Here is a 13060-nt window from a genome sequence, read left to right as displayed (position 1 = left end):
AAAGGTTCGCCATCACTGGTGTATACCCTGTACGCTCAGGTATCTTCCTTTGCTGCATTGCCTGTTTATGTGGCTGTCTCCCACTAGACTGTGTATTCATCTCTTGCCCCCAGGCCTCACACAGCTTCAAATATACAGTAAGTGCTCAATAACGGTTCACTGAATAAACAAATGCCTCCTAATAAAAGGCTCCTCTGTGTTTGTTCAGTAGCAGTAGGGCTTTAGGACACAAACATAAGACCTGGAGCGAGAGCAACCCACTCAAGTTCACTTCTGGCTTTCCCTGACCCTCTGGGTGGTCCCAGTCACCTCCCTCTGAGTTTGCTTCTCCTTGACCTACAGATCTTCAGGGCTGCTGTGAGGATCTGAGAGGTCATGGCCCAGTCCCAGGGAGGGGCCAGTTCTCACAGCCTTGCCCATTGAACCTCACTCCCCCTGCCAGGCCACTGAGAGCCTAGTTGGCCCAAGTCTATCATGTCCCTTGAAGGGTGCCTAGAGGTGCAGCTCCCCAGGGGAAGCAGGGATGGAGGCACCACTAGACCCTGAACTGCACCCACAAAGCTCCATATATGTCCTTCCCCTGGGACTATAGCAAGAGAGAGCGGCTGGGAGCAGGGCCTTCTCTGCATCTGGACTGCACCCAGTGACACTTCCCACCCATCTTGAGCCCAGAGACACTCTCCCTCAGCTCAGCCCAGCCATGCTCAGGATGCCACCCTTCCTTCTCCCTCTGCCAGAGGGTTGAGGCCAGCGATTGCTGCCCCCTTCCTGGCCAGAGCTCAAACGCCTGCAGAGTGAAAACAGTTACCAGGAAGACATATAGGATAAACAGCTGAAAGGCTGAAACCCAGGAGCTTTGCTTCTGGGAATATCCAGGATTTCCTAGGAAGCCCAGGCCACACCATGGAGCAGGCAACTGGTTCTGCAGAGAGAGGCTGCCTGTTCCTACAGCAGCTTCTGTTGGAGCTGGCACCCCTGGACCTGGTCACAGACCGCTTTTTCTTGGCAGGCCACTTGGGGCCTGGCCGTTTTCAGACAAGAAGCTGGTCATTCAGGTCTAAAAACAAACTTGCATTCATTAAGAAACAGAGCATGCCTGTACTCGGGTGGCCACCCTCTGCCGGGCTTGCTGGAAAGAAGACCCGCAGACAGCCTCAGCCGCTCAGACACCCCCGACTCCAGGCTGCCAGGAGGTGTGGCTACTCTTGGGACAAGTCAGCTCTGTCCATCCAGCGCACTCCACTCCAACCACCAAGCGACCTCAGAATCACTCTGACCTTGTGGACTCGCCAGGCTCTTCTCAGTGATCAGGCAGGTTGAAGGGGTCTCAGGGTGCTGAAGAGCCTGAGTGTGGAGGCAGGAAGACAGGGAGGCAGGCCTGGAGGTGCCTCACTGCTGATGGGCCTTGGGGAAGCCACCCGCTCTTTCTGGGCCTCAGTTACGCCTCTGCAACAAGGCAAGAAACTCTCAGCCCAGGAGGGAAAGCAAATGCCCGAGGGAAACACAAAGCAGAGCCCAGCACTGGGTGGACTACAAATGGCCACTGGCCCTCTGTGGTCAGAAGAACCCGTCGCAGGAGCGGCTGGCAGAGCACAGTCCTCCAATGGCTGCCAGCTTCTCCGCCTTCCTCCTATAAATACCAACTGAAGGCCTGCTATTCTCTCAGCTCTATGTAAGCGTTGTGTATGCTAAGAGGGTAAGGCAAGCTACTATCCCCAAATGCCTGGTGGGAGAGGCAGACATGACTAATATTTACATAAATCAATACATAATTATAATTGTGAAATATATTCTATAAAGGAAAAGTGCAGTGTCCTAGGAAGATCTCTATCAGGGAGTCCCACCTCAGCCAGGCAGAGCTGGGAAGACGTCTCTGAAGCAGCAGCAGCATTTGAGCTGATATTCAATGGGTGCTAATCAGGTGGGGTTGAAGGTGGTTGGAAGGAGCTGGAGAGGAGTCATTGTAGAGAGGTTATGAGGTTATGATGTACAAAGGTCCTGTGGCCAGAGGTGTGTGGCATTTATGAGGAACAAAAACAGAGCCTTTGTGTCTGGAGGGTAGAAGTGAATAGTGAAGTGGTGAGCAATGAGTCTGGAGAGGTTGGCAGCGCTAAATCATGCAGGCCCTGTGGGCCCCAGTAAGGTTTTCAACATTCTCTTAAAAGCAATGGGGAACCAATGAAGGGATTTAAATAGGAAAATACACTGTCAACTTTGTATGTTAAAGAGATCGCTCTGATTCATAGATTTGCTTCCAAGTAATCCAGAGGAGGCTGGGCAAGGGGAGTAGAGGACGAATATTGATGAAATAGGAACAACTTTACATTTCTGGGTGATGGCTTCATGGTCATCCACCCTACTACTGTCTCCATTTTTTTTTGTTTAACTTTTTACATGGAGACAGATCAGTTAAGAGACTGTATTCCAGCAGAGAAATAATGTCTCAGACTTGGTGGCAGTGAAGATGGAGGGCCAGAGATAGATTCAAGATATACATTTCCAGCCAAAACCAGTTTGGCTCAGTGGATAGAGCGTCAGCCTGCGGACTGAAAGGTCCCAGGTTCGATTCCGGTCAAGGGCATGTACCTTGGTTGCGGGCACATCCCCAGTGAGAGATGTGCAGGAGGCAGCTGATTGATGTTTCTCTCTCATCGATGTTTCTAAGTCTCTATCTCTCTCCCTTCCTCTCTGTAAAAAATCAATAAAATATATTTTTAAAAAAAGATATATATTTCCAAATGGTGATACCTGTTGGTGGCCTCTCCTATCAAAGCACTCAAACCAAGTAAGGAACAAAGAGATGAAAGAAATAGATGGAGGCCCTGGCAGGGAAACTTAGTTGGTGATCAATTAAATGTAGGGGATAAGGGAAAAGTATAAAATGACTCTTAATTTCTGATTTAATCAAGTAGGATACTACTTTTGCTGAGACAAAACAGAGGAAAATGTATTGGGAAAAGAGTCTTTGAAGGAAACAACCATGAGTTCAGTCTTGAACATGTGTGAGAAACATTTAAGTGGAGATGTCAGGCTATATACGGGTAAAACACTCAGAAGAAAGGTCCAACTAGAGGGAAAACTTTCTGAGTTACTGCCCCATGGTAGTATAGACTCTAGGAAGCTTCCCCAGGGAAAGTGGGTACATAAAGAAGAGACGCTATCAACAAGGGTGCCAAGACCAATTCAGTGAGGGAAAGAATAGTATTTTCAGAAAAATATGCTGGAACAGCCCTAGCCAGTTTGGCTCAGTGAATAGAGTGTCAGCCTGAGGACTAAAGGGTCCAAGGTTCAATTCCCAGTGATTAGGGCACATGCTCAGGTTTTGGGCTCAATCCCTATTAGGGGGCATGTAGGAAACAGCCAATCGATAATTCTCTCTCATCATTGATGTTTCTCTCTCTCTCTTCCTCTTCCTTACTCTCTGAAATAAATAAAAATATTTTTTTTTTAAAATGCTGGTACAACCAGATATGCACAGGCAAAATAACTAAGTTAGACCCCTATCTCACACCATATATAAAAATTACCTAAAAAAAAAAATCAGAGTTAAAACTCTTAAATCCTTAGAAAAAAACATAGGTGTAAATCTTTGTGACTTTCAATTACAGAATGGTCTCTTAAGATATGACACCAAAACCACAAGAAACAGAAGAAAAAAATAGATAAATTAAATGTCATAAAAATGAGAAACTTTTGTGCTTTTACCATCAAGAAAGTGAAAAGAAAACCCACAGATGGGAGAAAATAATTACAAATCATATCCTAATATATAAAAACCCAGGATCCATAACATCCAAAACGACCAAAGGCTCGACTGACCGGAAGTCAGTGGTGGGTCACCACGGCCACTGCTGCGGGTGCCCCAACCCAGCACTGACTGCCGAGGGGGCTGCAGATCAGGCCCAGAGAGAGGCCTGGAGAGAAAACCAGGGTCTGATCCATAGCCTCCGTGGCAACTGTTGATCAGCACTTGCCTCTTTTTTCCCCTCTGGGCCTGGCCAGCAGCTGGGCCTCTCTTTCTCTTGGACTTCCTCTGGGCTGCTGATCAGCCCTGCCTCTCTGATCAGGCCCTTTGATAGGCCTGGAGACGCTGACTGGCATAGAAACTGACCAATCAGAACCAAATCTGAGTAAAGTGTGAGGAGCCAATGGCTGCCTAGGAGGCGGAGCTTTTGAGGCTGACTGGCATAGAAACTGACCAATCAGAACCTAATTTGGGTGAACTGAGAAGGCAGAACCTAAGGTGGGGGCTGAGGAGGGGTTTTAAGGGCAACAGCTGATTGGTGTAAGGTGTAAGGTGTAAGAAAGTGGTTCAATTTTTTAATGCCCAGTTTGGTAGTACAGTGCATATGGCTGGCTATCAGTCCAGATGTAGGGATTATGTATTTTTGTCTGCCAAGATCATCTCCTCCTGATGAAAAAGGCTTCCCCCCGCCCCCATTTAAGCAATCCTATCCTATATAATCTATCTATACTAATAACAGGGTAATATGCTAATTAGACTGGGTTGACTGGCTATCTTCTGGATGTCCAACTTCCTTCCAGACAAAGCCATGGTGGTGGGGACTGAGGCAGAGGCTGTTAGGGGTGATCATGCTGGCAGGGGAGGGCAGTTGGGGGCGAGGTCAGGCCGGCAGGGGAGGGCAGTTGGGGGTGAGATCAGGTCAGCAGGAGAGGGCAGTTGGGAGCAACCAGGCCAGCAGGGGAGGTAAGTTGGGGGCGAGATCAGGCCAGCAGGGGAGGGCAGTTGGGGGCGAGATCAGGATGGCAGGGGAGGGCAGTTAGGGGCGATCAGGCAGAGGCAGTTAGGGGAAATCAGGCTGGCAGGGGATAGCAGTTGGGGGCAAGATCAGGCTGGCAGGGGAGGGCAGTTGAGGGCAACCAGGCTGGCAGGGGAGGGCAGTTGGGGGCAAGATCAGGCCGGCAGAGGAGGGCAGTTGAGGGCAACCAGGCTGGCAGGGGAGGGTAGTTGGGGGCGAAATCAGGCTGGCAGGGAAGGACCGTTGGGGGCAACCAGGCCAGCAGGGGAGGGCAGTTAGGGGAAAGATCAGGCCGGCAGGGGAGGGCAGTTAGGGGCAATCAGGCAGGCAGGCAGAGGCAGTTAAGGGTGATCAGGCAGACAGGCAGAGAGGTTAGGTGCGATCAGGCAGGCAGGCAGAGGGGTTAGGAGCAATCAGGCAGGCAGGCAGAGGCAGTTAGGGGTGATCAGGCAGGCAGGTAGAGAGGTTAGGGGTGATCAGGCAAGCAGGCAGATGAGCGTGGTCCAGGTCCCAGTGGTCCCAGATTGAGAGAGGGATGTCCGACCACCGGTTTAGACCCGATCCCTGTGGGGACATCCCCAAAGGGGTCCCCGATTGGAGAGAGTGCAGGCTGGGCTGAGGGAACCCCCCCTGTGCACAAATTTCATGCACTGGGCCACTAGTATATCATAAGAAACTGGTATCCAGAACATACAAAGAACTCTTATAACCTTGAAGATATTATACTAAGTGAAATAAGCCAGTCACAAAAAGACAAACACTGTATTATACAAATTCTCTGAAGAAATCTAGAGTAGTCAAATTCATAGAAACAGAAAGTAGAATGGTGGTTGCCAGGGGCCAGAGGAGGGGAGAATGGAAAGTTATTTAGAGGATATAGAGTTTCAGTTTTGCAAGATAAAAAGTTCTGGTAATGGATTGCACAACAATATGAATATACTTGCTACTACTGAACTGTACAATGAACTTAGAAATGGTTAAGATGGTAATTTTCATGTTATGTGCTTTTCTTTTTCATCAATTTTATTTATTTATTTATCTACTTATATTGTTGACAGTATTACAGATGTCTCCCATTTCCCCCTGCCCCTCCCTATTTACTACCCCTCCATCTAACCCCTACTCACCCCCGCAGGTCTTCACCACCCTGTGTCCATGGGCTATGCATATCCTATTTAATAAAAGAGAAACATGGTAATTAGCCATACCTCCGCTACCCTTCCCATTGGCTAATCAGAGAGATATGCAAATTAACTGCCAGCCAAGATGGCGGCTGGCAGCCAGGCAGCTTGAAGCGAACATGAGGCTTGCTTGCTTCAGTGATGGAGGACTCCAACGTTCACCGCCTGCCGCTGCCGGCCTCTGAGCTGGCAGTTTGAAACATTGTTACAAATATAGAAGCTAAACAAAACCCCAGAAACCTGCTTTCAGCCAGCCGGGATCTCAGAGCTGGAGTTGAAACAGTGTTTTGGTTGTAGAACCCAAACAAACCAGATACCTGCTTTCAGCAGCCGAGGCCTAAGAGCTGGAGCCAAGCCTCAGAGCTAAAGCTGGCCCAGAATAAAAAAAAAAGAAAAAAAGGAGCGCTGGGAGCTTCAGTCACCCGCCAGCCTGAAAACAGCCCTCAGCCCCTCACCCAGACTGGCCAGGCACCCCAGTGGGGACCCCCACCCTGAAGGGTGTGTGACCAGCTGTAAACAGCCATCATCCCCTCATCCAGGTTGGCCAGGCACCCCAGTGGGGACCCCCACCCTGATCCAGGACACCCTTCAGGGCAAACCAGCCAGCCCCCACCCGTGCACCAGGCCTCTATCCTATATGGTAAAAGGGTAATATGCCTCCCAGCACCGGGATCAGCAGAGCCGAGAGGCCTCCCGGCACCGGGATCAGCATGACAGGGGGCAGCACCCAAACCCCCTGATCGCCCTGCGGCTCTGTGTGTGACAGGGGGCGGGGCCCCAACCTCCCTATTCACCCTGCTCTCTTCGTGACAGGGGAAGGTGCCACAACTCCCTGATCAGCCCTGCTCTGTGCCTGATAGGGGGGGAGCTCCCCAACCCCCTGATCGTCCTGCGGCTCTGTGCGTGACAGGGGGTGGCGCCGCAACCTCCCCATTGACCCTACCTTGAGTGTGACAGGGGGCGGTGCCCCAACCCCCCAATCGGCCCTACCCTGAGCGTGACTGAGGGTGGCATCGCAACCTCCCGATCTGCCCTGCTCTGTGCATGATAGGGGGTGGCACCCCAACTCCCCAATCGGCCCTGCTCTGAGCCCGACCAGGGGCTGCACCTAGGGATTGGGCCTGCCCTCTGCCACCCAGGAGCAGGCCTAAGCCAGCAGGTCGTTATCTCCCTAGGGGTCCCAGACTGCGAGAGGGCACAGGCCGGGCTGAGGGACTCCCCCCCCCCGCCGAGTGCACAAATTTTTGTGCACCGGGCCTCTAGTCTATATAATAAAGAGGTAATATGCTAATTTGTCCAGTACGGTGTCTCAGTCACAACCAGTTTTTGGACAGGGCCAGGGGAAGGGACTTCTGCCCCCAGTGCTAACATCACGCTGCCTGTGTGCATCCCTGTTCAGCACTCGTATGATGCTGTGGGGGAGGGAGGGTCTGGGCTTGATGAGGGACCTAAGGCCGCGTCCCTCCACCCCAGTTCTGGGCTGGGAGACCTCACACTGCGCCCCCTGCCACAACCCCAGGCCGGGAGGTCTCGGATTGTGCCCCCCGCCCGGCAGGGCTTGACAGAGGACCTCAGGCCACGCCCTCCACCAGGCAGGGCTTGACAGGAGACCTCAGGCCATGCCCCCCACCACGGCGCCAGGCCAGGAAACCTCAGGCCATGGCCCCCGCCCGCAGGGCTTGATGGGGTACCTCAGGCCGCACCCCCTACCCAGTGGGTCTTGACAGGGGACCTCAGGTCATGCCCCTTGCCTGGTGGGGCTTGACGGGGGACCCCTGCCCCGGCTCCAGGCCGGGAGACATCAGGCTTCACCCCCTGCCCAGGCTCTGGGCTGGGAGACCTCAGACTGCACCCCCTCCCCCCGCCCCAGCTCTGGGCCAGGAGACCTCAGGCTATGACCCCCGCCCAGCAGATCTTGACAGGAGACCTCAGGCTGCACCTCTCACCCAGTGGGGCTTGACAGGGGACCTCAGGCCACAGCCCCCACCCCAGCTCTGGGCTGGGAGACCTCAGACTGTGCCCCACTCCTCAGCGCTGGGCCGGGAAACCTTAGGCTGTACCCCCCGCCCAGCGCCAGGCCTGGGGACCTGAGGCTGCGCCCCTGCCCAGAGGGGCTTGACCAGGGTGGGGCCAGCCGGGTCTAGGTCTCACCCAATGGAGGTGGGGCCAGCCAGGTCTGGGTCTCCTGTGTTTTAGAAGCACGTGAGGGTGGTGGGCGGGGACTTGACTCTAAGTCCCACGGCACACCCCAGACTCTTGCAGGAGGGAGATTTTATATACATTTTACTAATTTTCTTTCATCTTTGACACTTCTATTATAGAGAAAGAGCAAATAGCAATATTAAAATATTTCTTCTCATTAATTCTTTTAATGTGCATGAATTTCATGCACCAGGCCACTAGTCTATATATATAAAAACAGGTAATATGGAAATTAGCTGGGCATCACGACCAGCTCAGAAGGAGGCTGCTGCATCACAACCGCACAGGAGGAGCTGTGAGCACAGATGGGCGGAGGGGACTGTGTGCCACCCCCAGCCCCAGCGGACACACACCAGGGGTGGGGACGTGTTCTGAGTGGCTGCAGCATGGCTTGGAGCATGCCCCCAGTGGGTGGCAGCAGCGGCTGGAGAAAAGCAGCCCCGGTCCCAGATGCCTGGCAGTGGCAGGAGCAAAGCAGCCCGGGTCCTGGGTGCCAGAGGGAAGCCGGTGCTGGCAGCCAAGGGAAGGAAGGCCTATTCTTGCATGAATCTTTGTGCATCGGGCCTCTAGTAAGTATATAAGTTCTTTGGTTTATCTCTTCTTGTCTCCTCACCCCCACATGGAGGTATTTCAGTCTGTTCCATGCCTTCATGATTCAGGTTTTATTTTATAGGTCAATTGGTTTTGTTCATTAGATTCCACAAATAAGTGAGATCATGTGATATTTGTCTTTTTTTAAAATATATTTTATTGATTTTTTTACAGAGAGAAAGGGAGAGAGATAGTTAGAAACATCAATAAGAGAGAAACATCGATCAGCTGCCTCCTGCACACCCCCTACTGGGGATGTGCCTGCAACCAAGGTACATGCCCTTGACCGGAATCGAACCTGGGACCCTTCAGCCCACAGGATGACGCTCTATCCACTGAGCCAAACCAGTTAGGGCGATATTTGTCTTTTTCTGATTGGCTTATTTCACTTAGCATAATAGTTTCCAGGTCCATCCATGCTGTCCCAAAGGGTAAGAGATCACTCTCTTCTATAGTTGCATAGTATTTCATTATGTAAATGTCCCACAGCTTTTAAAATAGATATATACTAGAGGCCTGGTGCACGAAATTTGTGCACTGGGCGGGGGGAGGGGGGTCCCACAGCCAGGATTGTGAAAGGGCACAGGCCAGGCTGAGGGACCTCACCCGTGCACGATCAGGGCCAGGGAGGGACACAGGAAGTTGGCCAGCTGGGGAGGGACCGCGGGAGGGCTCCAGGGTGTGTCCAGCCCATCTCACTCAGTCCCAATCAGCCAGACCCCAGCAGCAAGCTAACCTACCAGTTGGAGCGTCTGCCCCCTGGTGGTTAGTGCGTGTCATAGTGACTAGTCGACTAGTTGACTGTCTGGCCCCTGGTGGTCAGTGCACAGCATAGTGAGCAGTTGAGGGGCCTTAGCATATCATTAGCATATTACATTTTGATTGGTTGAATGGTTGACTGGACAACTGGACCCTTAGCATATTAGGCTTTTATTATATAGGATGATTGATTTTAGAGAGGGAGGGAGAAAGAGAAACATCAATGATAAGAAAGAATCATTGATCGGCTGCCTCCTGCACACTCTCTACCAGGGATCAAGCCTGCAACCCAAGCATATGCCCTGGCCAGGAATCAAACAGTGATCTCCTGGTTCATAGGTCAATGCTCGACCACTGAGCCATGCCAGCTGGGCCCACATATTTTTTATACACTCATCTACTGATGGGCACTTGGGCTGTTCCAAACCTTAGCTATTGTAAATAACACTGCTATTTTCATAGGGTACATATATTCTTTCTCATTGGTGTTTCAGGGTTTTTAAGATATATTCCCAGAAGTGGGATTGCTGGGTCAAATGGCAGTTACATTTTTTATTTTTTTAGGAAACTCCATACTGTTTCCATAGTGGCTGCACAAGTCTGCATTTGCACCAGCAGTGAACTAGGGCTCCCTTTCTCCACATCCTCACCAGCACTAGTTATTATGCGTTTTCTTAACCACAATTTAAAACTTTTTAAAAAGGGATTCTTAAAACTGAACAATAAAAAGACAAAAAATCCAACTAAAATGGGCAAATACTTGAGTAAATATTTTTTCCAAAGAAGATATCAAAGACCAATAATGAAAAGATGCTCAACATCTCAAAATCACAATGAGATACTGCTTCACACCCACTAGGAGACTATGATCAGTGCCAGGTGCTGGTGGGACGTGGAGAAATTGAAACCCCCATATATTGCTGATGAAAGTGCTTTGGAGAACAGTTTGGTGGTTCTTCAAATGGTTAAACACAGAGTTACTGTATAACCCTGCAATTCCACTCCTAGGTTTATATCCAAGAGAACTGAAAACATGTCCACATAAAATCTTGTACAAGTATTATAATCACTGTCATCATAATAATCATAATAATCCTTATTATAATCATAGTCATCATAATAGCCCCAAAAGGTAAATCCCAAACCCATCAACTGATGAATGGATAAACTGTGGTATATATACAGTGGAATATTATTCACCACAAAAAGACATAAAGTACTGATACATGCTACAACATGAATGAATCTTGGAAACATTATGCTAAGTGAAAGAAGCCAGTCACAAAAGACCACATATATTATGCTTCCATTACAGGAAATACCAAGAATTGGCAAACACATAGAGACAGAAAGTAGATTAGTAGTTGCCAGAGGCTGAGGGGAGGGGAATATGGAAGTGACTGATGGGCATAGAGTTTCTTTTGGGATGATGAAACTGGTCAGGAATTAGTGATGATGGTGGCACAACTTTGTGAATTTATTAAAAGCCAACACATTGTACACTTTAAAAGGGTGAATTTTATGGTATGTAAATTATACAGTTGTCCTTTGGTATACACAAGGGGATTGGATCCAGCTCCCTCTCCCCCCATGTCCTCATGTATACCAAAGTTCCAGGATGTTCAAGCCCTTTAAATAAAATAGTGTTGTACTTTATGTCACCTATATAGGCTTCAGCAGGGTTCGCCTACATATCACTCATTCGAGGGGATTCAGAGTGGAATTTTCTGGGACTCTCGCCCTACCCCCACCCCTCCCAAGAATATTTTCGATCCCTGGTTGACTGAATCGAGGCATGTGAAGCCAGAGGATGTAGGGCCAACAGTATCTCCAGGAGGAGGGGTTGGGGAGAGAAGTCTGGGCCCTCAAGAACCACAACACAGTCCTGCAGGTAGCTTAGGAGAGAAGGCCCCGAGGTAGAAAGAAAGTCAGGTGTATCGGCTGTTATGAAAGCCCAAGGAGTGTTTCAAAAAGGAGGAATGGGGAGGCAGTGCAGTTTACTGAGAGGCCCGGAGAAGCCTGAAAGGCAGGCATAATCCAGATTCTGGTGCCAAAGGCCTGCCCCTCCTTCCTCCTTCCCTGCCTGCGACTGCAGCCCAGGGAAGGACTGTGAGGACAGGCCCGTGGGCACAAGTAAGGACGCTGCTGAGCACAGCTGAAACTCAGGTCACCACCGGCTCAGCACCACACCAGCCTTGGATTCTGCTTTCCTCCCAGGAAAGACCACAGAGATACTGGAGTGTGAGCAGGAGGAGGGATTGTCTGTTCCTCTCCTGACTCCTTGAGGGGTGTTTGGGGTCAGGGAGGGAGAAGGTACTGTTCTTGCCCTCAGCCTTGCAGCTTGGTCCACTGTCCCCAGCCATTTTCCCCTGACACTAATCCACTCCGGGCCTCTCTGCCCAGCCCTCAAACCACAAGTCCATTTTCTGCGCCGAGAGGGCAGCCACGCCCAGAATTCCAGCACAGCAGTCAGCCCGCCCAGGCCCTGGCGCCAGAGACCAGAGGCCAGAGACCACGCCCGCCTGTCGGTGGGGCTGGTGGGTCCCTAGGCGTGGGAGTAAAAGCTGGTGCAGCCTGGGGCCTGTGGAAGGTGCATCCACACGCCCACGCCTCCTGGCCTCCCTGCAAAGGAAGCCCCCACCCCATCATGGAACCCCTCTTGCATGGTATCCGGCAGCGGGCTGGATTTGAGGCACTCCAAGCAGGCCTGGCCAGCTCTGCCGCCCCAAGCTGTACTCCAGCTAAGGGTTCACATTCCTGAGCGATGACCTACTTTTAAGGAGCTTGTTGGGACCTTTTCCTCCAGGGAGAACCCCTGATTGTCCAAATAATGGAAACTCCCTGCTCTTGCCACCATTATTCAACATTGTTCAGAAGGTTCTAGACATCACACAAAGGCAAGAAAAAGAAATATTAAAAAGACTCTTATAATTTGAAAGATGGTAAGGTTATCCAGAGGATATATAATCAACTGAAAGAAACTGGCCCAGATATTCTTATATTTAGCACTGGGCTAGGCAGAGCTGTGATTGGAATAGAAACATAATGACCTCTTATGGAATTAATTATTACTTGGTTACAAGACTAACATGAAAATCAGTGGTTTCACCCTGCCTGGTGTGGCTGTTGCTGAATGTGGTCCTATGCACCCAAAGGTGGCGGGTTGGATTCCTGGTCAGGGAATATACCCAGGTTGTGGGCTCCGTTCCAGGTCCCAGGCAACCCATCAATTTCTCTCTCTCTCTCTCTCTCTCTCTTTCTTTCTCTCTCTCTCTCCCCCCCCTCCCCTTTCCTCTTTCTCTTAAAAAAAAAATCAGTGGCTTCTCTGTAGACCTGCAATAAACAGTTGTAAAATATATTTGGGAAAATTATTCTTATATGTCAACAACACACATAAGATACCCAAGAATAAACATTTTAAAACGTAAAGAGCCCTGACCGGTTTGGCTCAGTGGATAGAGCATCGGCCTGCGGATTGAAGGGTCCCGGGTTTGATTCCAGTCAAGGGCATGTACCTTGGTTGCGGGCACATCCCAGTGGGGGGTGTGTGGGAGGCAGCTGATTGAT

The 13060-nt window shown here is 50.5% G+C and overlaps 1 protein-coding gene across 4 annotated transcripts in view; it reads right to left on the bottom strand.

Annotated features, from left to right (window-relative positions):
* Positions 1–13060, bottom strand: part of GRAMD2A (GRAM domain containing 2A) — a 47430-nt gene that overhangs the window by 21827 nt on the left and 12543 nt on the right. Inside the window, exon 1 of one of the 4 annotated variants that reach the window (XM_059658228.1) lies at positions 5888–6029. The exons of the other annotated variants lie outside the window; for them this stretch is intronic. Within the exon in view, the coding sequence (XP_059514211.1) occupies positions 5888–5928 (41 nt within the window). The 5' untranslated portion in view covers positions 5929–6029. Of the gene's footprint in view, positions 1–5887; positions 6030–13060 lie in introns of those variants that run through there. 4 annotated transcript variants of the gene reach the window in all.

Source organism: Myotis daubentonii, chromosome 1 (assembly GCF_963259705.1).
Source record: "Myotis daubentonii chromosome 1, mMyoDau2.1, whole genome shotgun sequence".
In the NCBI taxonomy this organism is placed as follows: domain Eukaryota; kingdom Metazoa; phylum Chordata; class Mammalia; order Chiroptera; family Vespertilionidae; genus Myotis; species Myotis daubentonii.
The sequence above is the reverse complement of the archived record's forward strand: the minus strand, read 5'-3'. Positions and strand labels throughout refer to the sequence as shown.